General features: G+C 48.8%; 2 protein-coding genes across 3 annotated transcripts in view; one reads left to right on the forward strand and one right to left on the reverse strand.

Annotated features, from left to right (window-relative positions):
• LOC139232695 (profilin-1-like) overlaps positions 1-18,623 on the reverse strand; it is a 762,729-nt gene that overhangs the window by 467,903 nt on the left and 276,203 nt on the right. The gene's annotated exons all lie outside the window — the stretch shown is intronic.
• Positions 17,057-18,623, forward strand: part of LOC139232688 (protein INCA1) — a 43,841-nt gene continuing 42,274 nt past the window's right edge. Inside the window, exon 1 of the mRNA XM_070863157.1 lies at positions 17,057-17,101. Within this exon, the coding sequence (XP_070719258.1) occupies positions 17,083-17,101 (19 nt within the window). The 5' untranslated portion in view covers positions 17,057-17,082. The remainder of the gene's footprint in view (positions 17,102-18,623) is intronic.

Below are 18,623 nucleotides of genomic sequence, written 5' to 3' on the forward strand. Positions count from 1 at the left end.
TGGATAAGTGTGAGGTTATCCACTTTGGGGGCAAAAACACGAAGACAGATTATCTGAATGGTGGCAGATTAGGAAAAGGGGAGGTGCAACGAGAATGGGTGTCATGTTTCATCAGTCATTGAAAGTTGGCATGCAGGTACAGCAGGTGGTAAAGAAGGCAAATGGTATGCTGGCCTTCATAGCTAGGGGATTTGAGTATAGGAGCAGGGAGGTCTTACTGCAGTTGTACAGGGCCTTGGTGAGGCCTCACCTGGAATATTGTGTACAGTTTTGGTCTCCTAATCTGAGGAAGGACGTTCTTGCTATTGAGGGAGTGCAGCGAAGGTTCACCAGACTGATTCCCGGGATGGCCAGACTGACATATGAGGAGAGACTGGATCAACTGGACCTTTATACACTGGAATCTAGCGGGATGAGAGGGGTTCTCATAGAAAACATATAAAATTCTGATGGGACGGGACAGGTTAGATGCAGGTAGATTGTTCCCGATATTGGGGAAGTCCAGAACCAGGGGACATAGTCTTAGGATAAGGGGTAGGCCATTTAGGACTGAGATGAGGAGAAACTTCTTCACTCAGAGAGTTGCTGACCTGTGGAATTCCCTGCCGCAGAGAGTTGTTGAGGCCAGTTCATTGGATATATTCAAGAGGGAGTTAGATATGGCCCTTACAGCTAAAGGGATCAAGGGGTATGGAGAGAAAGCAGGAAAGGGGTACTGAGGGAATGATCATATTGAATGGTGGTGCAGGCTCGAAGGGCCAAATGGCCTACTCCTGCACCTATTTTCTATGTTTCTATGTTTAATTCCAAGGCACCACGGGTGGCTCAGCTGCACAGGGGGGAGGGACAAAGAATAAAAGAGCTGTAGTGGTAGGGAATTCATCATTATCATAGGCAGACCCTCGGGATCGAGGAAGACTTGCTTCCACTCCCAAAGGTGAGTTCTCAGGTGGCTGAACAGTCCAATACAAGAGCCACAGACCCTGTTACAGGTGGGACAGACATTCGTCGGGGGAAGGGGTGGGTGGGGCTGGTTTGCCGCGCGCTCCTTCCGCCGCCTGCACTTGGCCTCTTCATGCTCCTTGCATCGAGACTGAAAGAGCTCAGCGCCCTCCCGGATGCACTTTCTCCACCTCGGGCGGTCTGCGGCCAGGGTCTCCCAGGTGTCGGTGGTGATGTCGCACTTTACCAGGGGGAGGCTTTGAGGGTGTCCTTGCAACGTTTCCACGGCCCACCTTTGGCTCGTTTACCATGAAGGAGCTCCGCATAAAGCATTTGCTCAGGGAGTCTCGTATCTGGCATGTGAACTATGTGACCTGCCCAGCGAAGCTGATCGAGTGTGGTCAGTGCTTCGATGCTGGGGATGTTGGCCTGGGCGAGGACACTGATGTTGGTGCGTCTGTCCTCCCAGGAGATTAGCAGGATCTTGCGGAGACATCGTTGGTGATATATCTCCAGCGACTTGAGGTGTCTTCTGTACATCGTCCATGCCTCAGATCCATACAGGAGGGCGGGTATTACTACAGCCCTGTAGACCATGAGTTTGGTGGTAGATTTGAGGGCCTGATCTTCAAACACTTTTCCACAGGCGGCCGAAGGCTGCACTGGAGGCGATGCTGAATCTCCGCATCAACTTCTGCCTTGATAAGGGGAGCAGACAGGTGTTTCTGTGGCCGTAGACATGACTCCCGAATGGTTTGGTGCCTCCCTGGTGCCAGGGTCAAGGATGTCACAGAGCGGATGCAGGGCATTCTGGGGAGAGAGGGTAAGCAGCCAGAGGTCGTGGTCCATATTGGGACCAACGACATGGGTAGAAAGAGGGATGAGGTCCTGCAGGCAGAATTTAGGGAGCTAGGAGAAAAATTAACGGGTCGGACCTCAAAAGATAGTAATCTCCGGGTTACTACCAGTGCTACGTGGTAATGCGTATAAGAATAGAAGGATAGAAAGGATGAACGCGTGGCTGGCGAGTTGGTGTAGGAGGGAGGGCTTTAAATTGTTGAGGCATTGGGACACTTCTGGGGGGAGATGGGACCTGTACAAACCGGACGGGTTGCACCTTAACAGCGCCGGGACCAATATCCTCACGGGGAGTTTTGCTAGTGCTGTTGGGGAGAGTTTAAACTAGCTTGGCAGGGGGATGGGAACCTAAGACCGAACTCAAAAGGGAAGGAAGTAAAGCAGAAGTTGGATAGCAAGAATGTAGAAAGTGAATGTATAAGACAGAGGAAACAAGGGTTAGTAGGTAGTAATCAAGAAGGTTTTCCTGTGCTAAATGGTATATACTTCAATGCAAGGAGTAAAGCGAATAAGACAGATGAGCTAAGAGCACAGGTAGATACTTGAGAGCATAACATAAGAAATAGGAGGAGTCAGCCATTCGGCCCCTCGAGCCTGCTCCGCCATTCAAGAAGATCATGGCTGATCCGATCATGGACTCAGCTCCACTTCCCCACCCACTCCCCATAACCCCTTATCTCCTTATCGTTTAAGAAACTGTCTATTTCTGTCTTAAATTTATTCAATGTCCCAGCTTCCACAGCTCTCTGAGGCAGCGAATTCCACAGATTCACAACCCTAAGAAATTTCTCCTCATCTCTGTTTTAAATGGGTGGCCCCTTATCCCAAGACCATGCCCCCTAGTTCTAGTCTCCCCCATCAGTGGAAACATCCTCTCTGCATCCACCTTGTCAAGCCCCCTCATAATCTTATACGTTTCGATAAGATCACCACTCATTCTTCTGAATTCCAATGAGTAGAGGCCCGACCTACTCAACCTTTCCTCATTAGTCAACCACCTCATCCCCAGAATCAACCTGGTGAACCTTCTCTGAACTGCCTCCACAGCAAGTACATCCTTTCGTAAATATAGAAACCAAAACTGCACGCAGTATTTCTCGGTGTGGCCTCACCAATACCCTGTATAACTGTAGCAAGACTTCCCTGCTTTTGTACTCCATCCCCTTTGCAATAAAGGCCAAAATACCATTGGCCTTCCTGATCACCTGCTGTACCTGCAGACTATCCTTTTGTGTTTCATGCACAAGTAACCCCAGGTCCCGCTGTACTGCAGCACTTTGCAATCTTTCTCCATTTAAGTAATAACTTTCTCTTAGATTTTTTTCTGCCAAAGTGCATGACCTCACACTTTCCAACATTATATTCCATCTGTCAAATTCTTGCCCACTCACTTCGCCTGTCTATGTCCTCCTCACACATTACCCTTCCCCCCACCTTTGTATCGTCAGCAAACTTGGCCATGTTACACTCAGTCCCCTCTTCCAAGTCTTTAATATAGGTTGTAAATAGTTGGGGTCCCATCACTGATCCCTGCGGCACCCCACTCGTTACTGATTGGTTCATTCTCGGGTTGGCATTTAACCCAACTCTCTGGCTGACAAACAGAAAACAATCTCCTATCCATGCTAATATATTATTCCCAACCCCGTGAACTTTTATCGTGCAGTAACTTTTTGTGTGGCACCTTGTCAAATGCCTTCTGGAAGTCCAAATACACCACATCCACTGGTTCCCCTTTATCCACCCTGTTTGTTACATCCTCAAAGAATTATGACATTATAGCCATTACAGAGACATGGCTAAAAGAGGGGCAGGTTTGGCAGCTCAATATTCCTGGTTACAGCATTTTTAGACAGGATAGAGGGGGGTATAAAAGGGGGGGGGGCAGCTTCGCAGTACTAATTAAAGAAACTATTACAGCGATGAGGAGGGATGATATGTTAGAGGGATCATCAAATGAGGTCACATGGGTCGGACTAAAAATTAAAAAGGGGTGATCGCACTGCTGGATGTGTATTATAGACTCCCAAACAGTGGGAGGGAGATAGAGGAGCAAATATGTCGGCAAATTTCTGTGAAGTCTAAAAACCATAGGGCAGTAATATTGATTGGGACAAGTTTAGTGTGAAGGGTATAGAGGTTGTGGAATTCCTAAAGAGAAGTTTCTTTTAGTCAGTATGTAGCAAGCCCAACACGAGAGGGGGCGGTCTTGGATTTAGTTTTGGGGTATGAAGCTGGGCAGGTTGAAGGGGTATTAGTGAGGGGAGCACTTGGGAGCCAGTGACCAGAATTCAGTCAGATTCAAGTTGGTTATGGATAAGGACAAAAATAGGTCTGGAATAAAAGTCCAAACTTGGGGAAAAGCTAACTTTGCTAAGTTGAATGATTTGGCCGCAGTGGACTAGAAACAGCTACTTGTGGTAAATCAGTGTCGGAACAGTGGGAGGCATTCAAGGAGGAGATCCGGAGAGCTCAGGCCAAACATGTGCCCTTGAAGAAAAAGACTGGGAAAAATAATTCTAGAGCCCCCTGGATGTCCACGGACTTACAGGGGAGGATTAAGAAAGGGAAGCTTATGTCATTAACCTACGGCTAAATACTGTAGAATCTCTGGAGGATTATAGAAAGCTCAGGTAAAATTAAAAAGGATATTAGGAATTCTAAGAGAGCATGAAAAATTCTTGGCAAGTAAAATAAGGGAAAACCCAAATATGTTCGATAAATATATTAAGAGCAAGAGGGTAACTAAAGAAAGGGCAGGGCCTATTCGAGTCCACGAAGGTAATCTCTGTGTGGAGGCAAAAGATGTTGGTAGGGTTCTTAATGAATACTTTGCGTCTGTTTTCACAAAGGAAAGGGGCAATGCAGATACTGCTATCAACTGTTGAAGCAATGACCACACTCGATCAGCTCCGCTGGGCAGGCCACATTGTCCGCATGCCAGACACGAGGCTCTCAAAGCAAGCGCTCTACTCGGAGCTCCTTCACGGCAAACGAGCCAAAGGTGGGACAGGGACTGTGGCTCTCGTATTGGACTGTTCAGCAACTTATGGTCTCAATTTTAGAGTGAAAGCAAGTCTCCCTCGATTCCAAGGGGTTGCCTATGATATATATTCTGGAAGAAATAGAGAGAGAGAGAGAGAGAGAGAGAGAGAAAGAAACATAGAAAATAGGTGCAGGAGTAGGCCATTTGGCCCTTCGAGCCTGCACCACCATTCAATATGATCATGGCTGATCATGCAACTTCTGTACCCCATTCCTGCTTTCTCTCCATACCCCTTGATCACTTTAGCCGTAAGGGCCACATCTAACTCCCTTTTGAATATATCTAACAAACTGGTCTCAACAACTTTGTGGAGGAGAATTCCACAGGTTCACAATTCTCTGAGTGAAGAAGTTTCTCCTCATCTCGGTCCTAAATGGTTTACCCCTTATCCTTAGACTGTGACCCCTGGTTCTGGACTTCCCCAACATCGGGAACATTCTTCCTGCATCTAACCTGTCCAATCCAGTCAGAATTTTATATGTTTCTATGAGATCCCTTCTCAATCTTCTAAATTCCAGTGAATACAAGCCTAGTCGATCCAGTCTTTCTTCATATGTCAGTCTTGCCATCCCGAGAATCAGTCTGGTGAACCTTCGCTGCATTCCCTCAATAGCAAGAATGTCCTTCCTCAGATTAGGAGACCAAAACTGAACACAATATTCAAGGTGTGGCCTCACCAAGGCCCTGTACAACTGTACTAAGATCTCCATGCTCCTATACTCAAATCCTCTCGCTATGAAGGCCAACATGCCATTTGCCTTCACCGCCTGCTGTACCTGCATGCCAACTTCCAATGACTGGTGTACCATGACACCCAGGTCTCGTTGCACCTCCCCTTTTCCTAATCGGTCACCATTCAGATAATATTCTGCCTTCCTGTTTTTGCTACCAAAGTGGATAACCTCACAATTATCTACATTATACTGCATCTGCCATGTATTTGCCCACTCAGCTAACCTGTCCAGGTCATTGTGCAGCCTTTTAGCATCCTCCTCACAGCTCACACCACCGAGCTTAGTGTCATCTGCAAACTTGGAGATATTACACTCAATTCCTTCGTCTAAATCATTAATGTATATTGTAAATAACTGGGGTCCCAGCACTGAACTTTGCGGTACCCCACTAGTCACTGCCTGCCATTCTGAAAAGGACCGGTTTATTCCTACTCTTTGCTTCCTGTCTGCCAACCAGTTCTCTATCCACATCAATACATTACCCCTTGTCAGTCCTAAGTGGGTGAGAGAGGGGAGGTATTAAAGGGTTTGGCAGCTTTGAAAGTGGCCAAGTCCCCAGGCCCTGATGAAATGCATCCCAGGCTGGTGAGCGAAGCAAAAGAGGAAATAGCAGAGGCCTTGACCATCATTTTCCAGTCCTCTTTGGATCTGGGCATGGTGCCGGAGGATTGGAGGACTGCTAATGTGGTACCATTGTTTAAGAAGGGAGAAAGGGATAGACTGAGTAATTACAGACCTGCCAGCCTAACCTCAGTGGTGGGAAAATGATTGAAAAAAATCCTGAAGGATAGGATAAATCTATATTTGGAAAGGCAAGGATTAATTCGGGACAATCTGCACGGATTTGTTAAGGGAAATTCGTGTTTGACTAAACTGATCGAATTTCGAGAGGTAAGCAGGAGGGTCGATGAGGGCAGTGTGTACAATGTAGTGTATATGAACTTTAGCAAAGCTTTTGATAAGGTCCCACATGGCAGACTGGTCACAAAGGTAAAAGCCCATGGGATCCAAGGCAAAGTGGCAAGTTGGATCCAAAATTGGCTGAGGTGTTGTGTATCTGTAAAGCATGCACTCCCATGTTCCGCCACCAGGGAGCGCATCCCCTGAAGTCCCAAGGGATCCCAGCATCCCTTGGGAGCACTGTATATAAGCCGGCCCCTAAGGCCTGTTCCTCACTCTGGAGTGTCTTAATAAAGACTGAGGTCACTGTTACTTTAACCTCCCTGTGTGCAGTCTCATCTGTGTTAGGAACACAATAACTGGCGACGAGTATACGAATCCAACGCAAAGATGCAGCAAACTGTGGGCATCCTGGAGAAGTTCTCAGAGGGTGAGGACTGGGAAGCCTATGTCGAACAGCTAGACCAGTACTTTGTAGCCAACGAGCTGGACGGAAAAGGAAGCGCTGCAAAAAGGAGAGCAGTCCTTCTCAGTCTGCAGGGCACCGACCTACAGCCTCATGAAGAATCTTCTGGCTCCAGTGAAACCCACAGACAAGTCGCATGAGGAGCTGTGTACACTGGTTCGGGAACATAACGCGAAGGGAGAGCATGCTGATGGCGAGGTATATGTGCCAGCGATCTGAAGGTCAGGAAGTGGCGAGCTACGTTGCCGAGCTAAGGCGACTTGCAGGACAATGTGAGTTTGATGGCTACCTGGAGCAAATGCTCAGAGACTTTTTTGTACTGGGCATTGGCCACGAGACCATCCTACGAAAACTTTTGACTGCAGAGACGCCGACCCTCAGTAAGGCCATTGCGATAGCACAGGCGTTGATGTCCACCAGTGATAACACCAAACAAATCTCTCAGCACACAAGTGCTAGCAATGTTCATAAATTAACTGGAACTGTGTTTGCGAGCAGAAATGTACAGGGCAGAAACCACGAGTCTGCAACTGCCAGCAGGCCTCAGGTGACCCAGATGACTCAGAGTCTGTAACAAAGGATGAATGCAAGGCAATTCACACCTTGTTGGCGTTGTGGAGGTTTCAATTCAGCCTATTCATGCTGCTTCAAAAAGGGTATGTTTTGCAAGAGCTGTGGAACAATGGGGCACCTCCAACGAGCTTGCAGACGAGCTGCAAGCTCTGCAAAACCTGCTAACCACCACGTGGCAGAGGAAGATCAGTCCATGGTGGATCAAAGCAATTTCGAGCCTCAGCGGAGGCAGATGCCGAAGTACATGGGGTGAACACATTTGACGAAATGTCCAACTATAATGCTAAATGTAAAATTGAATGGCTTACCCATAGCCATGGAACTGGTCATGGGCGCTAGCCAATCCATTAGGAGTAAAAAGATGTTTGAAAGACTGTGGTGCAACAAGGCATTCAGACCAGCCCTGAGCCCCATCCACATGAAACTGAGAATGTACACCAAAGAGCTCATCACTGTCCTGGGCAGCACCATGGTCAAGGTCACCTACGATGGCACGGTGCAAAAACTGCCACTCTGGATTGTCCCAGGCTCCACACTACTTGGAAGGAGTTGGCTGGGCAAAATCGTCTGGAACTGGGATGACTTCCGAGCGTTATCACATGTCGATGAGGCCTCATGTACCCAGGTTCTTAACTTTCCTTCCCTTTTTGAGCCAGGCATTGAAAACTTTTCCGGGGCGAAGGTGCGGATCCACTTGGTCCCAGAGGAACGACCCATTCACCACAAGGCGCGAGCGGTACCTCACGAGGGAGAGAGTGGAAATCGAGCTGGACAAGCTGCAATGCGAGGGCATCATCTCCCCAGTGGAATTCAGCGAGTGGGCCAGCCCAATTGTTCCAGTACTCAAAAGTGATGGCACGGTCAGGATTTGCGGTGATTATAAAGTAACTATTAATCGTTTCTCACTACAGGACCAATACCCGCTACCCAAGGCAGATGATCTATTTGTGACGCTGGCAGGAGGCAAGACGTTCAACAAGCTCGACCTGACTTCGGCCTACATGACGCAGGAGCTGGAGGAGTCTTCGAAGGACCTCACCTGCATCAACACGCACAAGGGACTGTTCATCTACAACAGATGCCCGTTTGGAATTCGGGCGGCTGCAGCGATCTTCCAGAGAAACATGGAGAGCCTACTGAAGTCGGTGGTTTTTCAGGACGACATATTGGTCACGGGTCAGGACACCGTCGAGCACCTACAAAACCTGGAAGAGGTCCTCCAGCGACTGGATCACGTAGGGCTGCGGCTGAAGAGGTTGAAATGCGTCTTCATGGCAACAGAAGTGGCGTTTTGGGGGAGAAAGATCGCGGCGGACGGCATTCGGCCCACAGACGCCAAGACAGAGGCTATCAGGGACGCGCCCAGTCCACAGAACGTCACGGAGCTGCGGTCGTTCCTGGGACTCAACTATTTTGGTAACTTCCTACCGGGGTTAAGCACCCTCTCAGAGCCCCTACATGTGTTATTGCGCAAAAGGTGAGAACTGGGTATGGGGAAAAAAAACAAGTAATTGCTTTTGAGAAAGCCAGAAACATTTTATGCTCCAACAAGCTGCTGGTATTCTATAACCCGCGTAAAAGACTTGCGCTAGCATGTGATGCGTCGTCGTACGGAGTCAGGTGTGTATTACAACAAGCCAACGTTGCGGGGAAGTTGCAACCTGTCACCTATGCCTCCAAGAGCTTGTCTAAGATCGAGAGGGCCTATAGCTTGATTGAGAAAGAGGCATTAACGTGTGTGTTCGGGGTAAAGAAAATGCATCAGTACCTGTTTGGCTTCAAATTTGAGCTGGAAACCAATCACAAGCCCCTCATATCCCTGTTCACTGAAAACAAGGGGATAAATACTAATGCCTCAGCCCACATACAAAGGTGGGCACTCGCGCTATCAGCGTATAACTATACCATCCGCCACAGGCCAGGTACCGAGAACTGTGCGGATGCTCTGTCGGCTACCATTGCCCATCACGGGGGCGGAAATGGCGCAGCCTGCAAACTTGTTGATGGTCATGGAAGCGTTTGAAAATGATAAATCACCTGTCACGGCCCGCCAGATTAGGACTTGGACCAGCCAAGATCCTCTGCTGTCCCTAGTAAAAAACTGTGTACTGCATGGGAGCTGGGCCAGCATCCCCGTTGAAATGCAAGAGCTAATCAAGCCGTTCCAGCGGCAAAAGGACAAGCTGTCCATTCAGGCAGACTGCCTGTTGTGGGGTAAACGCGTAGTGCTACCCAAAAAGGGCAGGGAGACGTTCATCTCGGATCTCCACAGCACACACCCGGGTATAGTAATGATGAAAGCGATAGCCAGATCCCACGTGTGGTGGCCCGGTATCGACTCTGACTCAGAGTCCTGTGTACGGCAATGCAGCGTGTGCGCTCAGTTGAGCAACGTGCCCAGAGAGGCACCACTAAGTTTGTGGTCCTGGCCCTCCAGACCATGGTCGAGGATCCATGTCGACTATGCGGGCCCGTTTCTCGGTAAAATGTTCCGGGTGGTGATGGATGCTTTTTCCAAAATGGATTAAATGTGAAATAATGTCGGGAAGCACCACCACCGCCACCATTGAAAGCCTGAGGGCCATGTTTGCCACCCACGGTCTGCCTGACATACTGGTCAGTGACAACGGGCCATGTTTCACCAGTGCCGAATTTAAAGAATTCATGACCCGCAATGGGATCAAACATGTCACCTCGGCCCCGTTTAAACCAGCCTCCAATGGGCAGGCAGAGCGGGCAGTACAAACCATCAAACAGAGCCTTAAACGAGTCACAGAAGGCTCACTCCAAGCCTGCCTGTCTTGAGTACTGCTCAACTACCGCAGGAGTCCGCACTCGCTCACAGGGGTGCCCCCGGCTGAGCTACTCATGAAAAGGACACTTAAAACCAGACTCTTGCTGGGTCACCCCAACCTGCATGATCAGGTAGAGAGCAGGCGGCAGCAACAAAATGTAAACGATGGTCGCGCCACTGTGTCACGGGAAATTGATCTGAATGACCCTGTGTATGTGCTAAACAATGGATATGGTCCCAAGTGGATCGCGGGTACGGTGATAGCTAAAGAAGGGAGTAGGGTGTTTGTCGTCAAACTAGACAATGGACAAATTTGCAGAAAGTATCTAGACCAAACGAGGCTGCGGTTCACAGACTGCCCTGAACAACCCACGGCAGACACCATCTTTTTCGAGCCCACAACACACACACCCAAAGGATCAACGACACCACGCCGGACCAGGAAATCGAACCCATCACGCCCAACAGCCCAGGCTCACCCAGCAGCCCTGCAGGGCCAACAACACGCCAGTCAGTCCAGCGAGGGCACAGCCAACACACCAGAACAGACATTTGTACCGAGGCAGTCCACCAGGGAAAGAAAGGCTCCCGACCGCCTCACCTTGTAAATAGTTTTTACTTTGACTTTGGGGAGGGGGGGGGGGGGGAAGTGATGTTGTGTATCTGTAAAGCATGCACTCCCATGTTCCGCCACCAGGGAGCGCATCCCCTGAAGTCCCAAGGGACCCCAGCATCCCTTGGGAGCACTGTATATAAGCCTGTTCCTCACTCTGGAGTGCCTTAATAAAGACTGAGGTCACTGTTACTTTAACCTCCCTGTGTGCAGCCTCACCTGTGTTAGGAACACAATAAGAGGCAGGAAGCAAAGGGCAATGCTTGTAACTGGTGTAACTAGTGGGGTGCCGCAAGGATCGGTGCTTGGGCCCCAGATATTCACAATCTTTATCAACGATTCGGATGAGGGGACCAAATATAATCTATCCAAGTTTGCTGCTGATACAAAGCTAGGTGGGAATATAAGTTGCGAGTGGGCAAGAACATGGTAAATGTGGAGAAATATGAAGTTATCCACTTTGGTAGCAACAATAGAAAAGCAGAGTATTTTTTTTTTTAAATGGTGAAAGATTGGGAAAGGTTGGTGTTCAGAGGGACCTGGGTGTCCTTGTACACCAATCACTGAAAGTTAACATGCAGGAACAGCAAGCAATTAAGAAAGCATAAGAACACAAGAAAGCATAAGAATTAGGAACAGGAGTAGGCCATCTAGCCCCTCGAGCCTGCTCCGCCATTCAACGAGATCATGGCTGATCTGGCCGTGGACTCAGCTCCACTTACCCACCCTCTCCCCGTAACCCTTAATTCCCTTATTGGTTAAAAAATCTATCTATCTGTGACTTGAACACATTCAATGAGCTAGCCTCAACTGCTTCCTTGGGCAGAGAATTCCACAGATTCACATCCCTCTGGGAGAAGAAATTCCTTCTCAACTCGGTTTTAAATTGGCTCCCCCGTATTTTGAGGCTGTGCCCCCGAGTTCTAGTCTCCCCGACCAGTGGAAACAACCTCTCTGCCTCTCTCTTGTCTATCCCTTTCATTATTTTAAATGTTTCTATAAGATCACCCCTCATCCTTCTGAACTCCAACGAGTAAAGCAAATGGTATGTTGGCCTTTATTACACGGATTTGAGTATAAGAGTAAAGACGTCTTACTGCAATTATACAGGGCCCTGGTGAGACCACACCTGGAGTATTGTGCACAGTTTTGGTCTCCTTACCAAAGGAAGGATATACTTGCCACAGAGGGAGTGCAACGAAGGTTCACCAGACTGGTTCCTGGGATGGCAGGATTGTCCTATGAGGAGAGATTGAACAGACTGGGCCTATATTCCCTAGAGTTTAGAAGAATGAGAGGTGATCTCATTGAAACAGGGCTTGACAGGGTAGATGCAGGGAGGATGTTTTCCCCCCGGGCTGGGGAGTCTAGAACCAGGGGTCACAGTCCCAGGATAAGGGGTCGGCCATATAGGACTGAGATGAGGAGAAACTTCTTCACTCAGAGGGTGGTGAATCTTTGGAATTCTCTACCCGAGGGCTGTGGAGGCTCAATCTTTGAGTAGATTCAAGACAGAGATCGATAGATTTTTGGATTTTCAGGGAATCAAGGGATATGGGGATCGAGCGGGAAAGTGGAAGATCAGCCATGATCTCATTGAATGGCCGACTCCTGCTCCTAATTCTTATGTTCTTTACTCACCAGTACTGTACCCCAGTGTTACACAGTGACAGACCTGTACCCACCAGTACTGTACCCGTGTTATACAGTGACAGATCTGTACCCACCAGTACTGTACCCCAGTGTTATACAGTGACAGACCTGTACCCACCAGTACTGTACCCCAGTGTTATACAGTGACAGATCTGTACCCACCAGTACTGTACCCGTGTTATACAGTGACAGATCTGTACCCACCAGTACTGTACCCCAGTGTTATACAGTGACAGACCTGTACCCCAGTGTTATACAGTGACAGATCTGTACCCACCAGTACTGTACCCCAAGTGTTATACAGTGACAGACCTGTACCCCAGTGTCATACAGTGACAGACCTGTACCCGTGTCATACAGTGACAGACCTGTACCCACCAGTACTGTACCCCAGTGCTATACAGTGACAGACCTGTACCCACCAGTGCTGTACCCGTGTTATACAGCTCAAGTTTACGGAGGGTGGAATGTGGGAGGCAGCCAGGAATGCCTACAATTTTGGTCTCCGTATTTAAGGAAGGATATACTTGCATTGGAGGCTGTTCAGAGAAGGTTCACTAGGTTGATTCCAGGGATGAGGGGGTTGACTTATGAGGAAAGGTTGAGTAGGTTGGGCCTCTACTCATTGGAATTCAGAAGAATGTGAGGTGATCTGAGACCTTAAACAATTATTTTGCTTCCGTCTTCACAGTGGAAGACACAGAAACCATGCCAAAAATTGCTGGTCATAGGAATGTGGGAAGGGAGGACCTTGAGACAATCACCATCACTAGGGAGGTAGTGCTGGACAGACTAATGGGACTCAAGGTAGACAAGTCCCCTGGTCCTGATGAAATGCATCCCAGGGTATTAAAAGAGATGGCGGAAGTTATAGCAGATGCATTTGTTATAATCTACCAAAATTCTCTGGACTCTGGGGAGGTACCAGCGGATTGGAAAGCAGCTAATGTAACGCCTCTGTTTAAAAAAGGGGGCAGGCAAAAGGCAGGTAACTATAGGCCGGTTAGTTTAACATCTGTAGTGGGGAAAATGCTTGAAACTATCATTAAGGAAGAAATAGCGGGACATCTAGATAGGAATAGTGCAATCAAGCAGACGCAGCATGGATTCATGAAGGGGAAATCATGTTTAACTAATTTACTGGAATTCTTTGAGGATATAACGAGCATGGTGGATAGAGGTGTACCGATGGATGTGGTGTATTTAGATTTCCAAAAGGCATTCGATAAGGTGCCACACAAAAGGTTACTGCAGAAGATAAAAGGTACGTGGAGTCAGAGGAAATGTATTAGCATGGATAGAGAATTGGCTGGCGAACAGAAAGCAGAGAGTCGGGATAAATGGGTCCTTTTCCGGTTGGAAATCAGTGGTTAGTGGTGTGCCACAGGGATCAGTGCTGGGACCACAACTGTTTACAATACACATAGATGACCTAGAAGAGGGGACAGAGTGTAGTGCAACAAAATTTGCAGATGACACTAAGATTAGTGGGAAAGCGGGTTGTGTAGAGGACTCAGAGGCTGCAAGTAGATTTGGATAGGTTAAGCGAATGGGCTAAGGTTTGGCAGATGGAATACAATGTCGGAAAGTGTGAGGTCATCCACCTTGGGGAAAAAAAACCCGTAAAAGTGAATATTATTTGAATGGGGAGAAATTACAACATGCTGCGGTGCAGAGGGACCTGGGGTCCTTGTGCATGAAACTCTTTTAGGAGTAAACAAAAAACATTAAACCATGCCCCCCGATCTGGGGGAAACACCAACATTTACAAGGCCCTTTTTTAAAAAAAAATTTTTTGGGTTTTTTTGGGCATAGAATCAAATTTTTTTCCAAGTGCCCCCTATAAAAGGGGAGGGGGACACTAAAAGCACCGGCAATTAAAACAAATTAACTTAAAAACATAAAATCAAATTAAAATTTGGTTGCCGGGCGTGATGATGCACTCCAGTCCCTCCGGTGCCCACCTCTCGCGGAAGGCCGCGAGCGTACCGGTGGACACCGCGTGCTCCATCTCCAAGGACACCCTGGACCGGATGTATGCGCGGAAGAGAGGCAGGCAGTCTGGCTGAACGACCCCCTCGACCGCCCGCTGCCTGGACCGGCTGATGGCCCCCTTGGCCGTGCCCAGGAGCAGTCCTACGAGGAGGCCCTCGGACCTACCCGCTCCCCTCCGCACAGGGTACCTGAAGATCAGGAGTGTGGGACTGAAGTGCAGCCAGAATTTCAGGAGCAGCCCCTTTAAATAACAGAACAGGGGCTGCAACCTCGTGCACTCAATAAAAACATGGAACACGGACTCTTCCAGACCGCAGAAATTGCAGGCGGCCTGAGAGCCCGTGAACCGGCTTAGTTTGCAGGTGCAGCAGGTAATCAGGAAGGCAAATGGAATGTTGGCCTTCATTGCGAGAGGGATGGAGTACAAAAGCAGGGAGATCCTGCTGCAACTGTATAGGGTATTGGTGGCCGCACCTGGAGTACTGCGTGCAGTTTTGGTCACCTTACTTAAGGAAGGATATACTGGCTTTGGAGGGGGTACAGAGACGATTCACTAGGCTGATTCCAGAGATGAGGGGGTTACCTTATGATGATAGATTGAGTAGACTGGGTCTTTACTCGTTGGAGTTCAGAAGGATGAGGGGTGATCTTATAGAAACATTTAAAGTCATGAAAGGGATAGACAAGATAGAGGCAAAGAGGTGTTTCCACTGGTCGGGGAGACTAGAACTAGGGGGCACAGCCTCAAAATACGGAGGAGCCAATTTAAAACCGAGTTGAGAAGGAATTTCTTCTCCCAGAGGGTTGTGAATCTGTGGCATTCTCTGCCCAAGGAAGCAGTTGAGGCTGGCTCATTGAATGTTTTCAAGTCAAAGATAGATAGATTTTTAAGCAATAAGGGAATTAAGGGTTACGGAGAGCGGGCGGGTAAGTGGAGCCGAGTCCACGACCAGATCAGCCATGACCTTATTGAATGGCGGAGCAGGCTCGAGGGGCTAGATGGCCTACTCCTGTTCCTAATTCTTATGTTCTTATAATGTATAAGATAATGAGGGGGCTCGACAAAGTGGATGCAGAGAGGATGTTTCCACTCATAGGCGAAACTAAAACTAGGGGACATAGTCTCAGAATAAGGGGTTGCCCATTTAAAATTGAGATGAGGAGGAATTTCTTCTCTGAGGGCTGTAAATCTGTGGAATTCTCTGCCGCAGAGAGCTGTGGGGGCTGGGTCACTGAATATATTTAAGGTGGAGATAGACAGATTTTTGAGCGATAAGGGAGTAAAGAGTTATGGGGAGCGGGCAGGGAAGTGGATCTGAGTCCATGATCAGATCAGCCGCGATCTTATTGAATAGTGGAGCAGGCTCGAGGGGCTGTATGGCTGACTCCTGCTTCTTATCACTGCCCAGTGACCCCTGGATTAGAGAGAGGGGAAATCAGCCAGGGTTCCTGCTCCTGATCATTGCCCAGTGACCCCTGGGTTAGAGAGAGGGGGAAATCAGCCAGGGTAACTGCACCTGATGACTGCCCAGTGACCCCTGGATTAGAGAGAGTGGGAAATCAGCCAGGGTTCCTGCTCCTGATCACTGCCCAGTGACCCCTGGATTAGAGAGAGAGGGGAAATCAGCCAGGGTTCCTGCTCCTGATCACTGCCCAGTGACCCCTGAGTTAGAGAGAGAGGGAAATCAGCCAGGGTTCCTGCTCCTGATCACTGCCCAGTGACCCCTGGATTAGAGAGAGAGGGGAAATCAGCCAGGGTTCCTGCTCCTGATCAGTGACGCCCGGGGGTAGGTGGACATTTGGGGGGCGGGGGGGGGAAAAAGAGAACAGGACTAGGCTTGCCTGTGAGGTTCCCCACAGTGGAATAGCCCATCATACGGGAGGAAAAGCCCGAGGCAGCTGAGAGTTCCCAACACCTGCGGACCTCAAGCCCTTCAGGAGGGAAGCGAGCAGCAAGGTCAGACTGCGGCCGAGACTACGCTGCAAAACACCATGTTGATTGGATTCCCTGTGATTGAGACGTTAACGTGATGTTTACAGGCCCGAGGGGCTTGGGGAGTCTCGCTGTGGGTAACAGGACCAGCATGGCTGTTCACACAGAGTGCTCCCAGAGGCAGGGACCATTGGGCCTAGCCGGTTTCCATGGCAACGCCAGCCTGAGTTACCCGGTTTGCATTTAGTTTGCATTCCAGTGGTGAATTTATAAATCAGCTGTGAACTTACAACAACTGATGCAAACCTCAGCATGTGGGGAGGGCAAAAGCAGATTCACAGTCACAGGATTTCAATCTTCACTATAAACTCATTAGCAGCGGAACTTGTCCAGTAGACAATGCCGATCACGGAGCGGTACAAGAGAAGCCTTTACTGTTAAGACGGGATGGGTCAGATAGCCCAGGCCGATTCCAGGGGTTCAGGGGTCACAGCTACAAGACTAGAGAGGCTCTGCAATTCACTTCCAGGGTTAGCGGCAGAAGGAGAAGCTGTCGACTCTCGGAATTAGGTTGGATGGGTGCAAGAAGAACAGGTACAGCACGGGGTTAGATACAGAGTAAAGGCTCCCTCTACACTGTCCCATCAAACGCTTCCAGGGCAGGTACAGCACGAGGTTAGATAGAGAGTAAAGCTCCCTCTACACTGTCCCATCAAACGCTTCCAGGGCAGGTACAGCACGAGGTTAGATAGAGAGTAAAGCTCCCTCTACACTGTCCCATCAAACACTCCCAGGGCAGGTACAGCACGGGGTTAGATACAGAGTAAAGGCTCCCTCTACACTGTCCCATCAAACGCTTCCAGGGCAGGTACAGCACGAGGTTAGATAGAGAGTAAAACTCCCTCTACACTGTCCCATCACACACTCCAGGGCAGGTACAGCACGGATTAGATCATAAGAACATAAGAAATAGGAGCAGGAGTTGGCCATCCGGCCCCTCGAGCCTGCTCCACCATTCAATGAGATCATGACTGATCCAACCCTGGCCTCAGCTCCACTTCCCCCCGCTCCCTATAACCCTCGACTCCCTTATCACTCAAAAATTTGTCCATCTCCACCTTAAATATATTCAATGACCCAGCCTCCACAGCTCTCTGGGACAGAGAATTCCACAGATTCAAGACCCTCAGAAGAAATTCCTCCTCATCTCTGTTTTAAATGGGTGACCCCTTATTCTGAGACTATGCCCCCTAGTTCTAGATTCCCCACGAGGGGGAAACATCCTCTCTGCATCCACCCTGTCAAGCCCCCTCAGAATCTTATACATTTCAATAAAATCACCTCTCATTCTTCTAAACTCCAATGAGTATAGGCCCAACCTTTCTTCTTAAGACAACCCCTTCATCTCAGGAATCAACCGAGTGAACCTTCCCTGAACTGCCTCCAATGCAAGTATATCCTTCCTTAAATAAAGAGACACACCAAAACTGTATGCAGTATTCCAGGTGTGGCCTCACAGTTGTCGCACGACTTCCCTGCTTCTATACTCCATCCCCCTTGCAATAAAGGCCAACATTCCATTTGCCTTCCTGATCAGTTGCTGTACCTGCATACTAACTTTTTGTGTTTCAAGCACAAGGACCCCCAGGTCCCTCTGTACAGCAGCATTTTGTAATCGTTTCCCATTTAATTAATAAATTGCTTTCTCACAGCTATAGAATAAAGTTCCCTCTACACCGTCCCATCAAACACTCCCAGGGCAGGTACAGGAGGTTAGATACAGAGTAAAGCTCCCTCTACACTGTCCCATCAAACACTCCCAGGGCAGGTACAGGGGGTTAGATACAGAGTAAAGCTCCCTCTACACTGTCCCATCAAACACTCCCAGGGCAGGTACAGGGGGTTAGATACAGAGTAAAGCTCCCTCTACACTGTCCCATCAAACACTCCCAGGGCAGGTACAGGGGGTTAGATACAGAGTAAAGCTCCCTCTACACTGTCCCATCAAACACTCCCAGGGCAGGTACAGGAGGATAGATACAGAGTAAAGCTCCCTCTACCATCATCATCATAGGCAGTCCCTCAAAACGAGGATGACTTGCTTCCACGCCAAAAA

Source organism: Pristiophorus japonicus, chromosome 20 (assembly GCF_044704955.1).
Source record: "Pristiophorus japonicus isolate sPriJap1 chromosome 20, sPriJap1.hap1, whole genome shotgun sequence".
Lineage (NCBI taxonomy): Eukaryota > Metazoa > Chordata > Chondrichthyes > Pristiophoridae > Pristiophorus > Pristiophorus japonicus.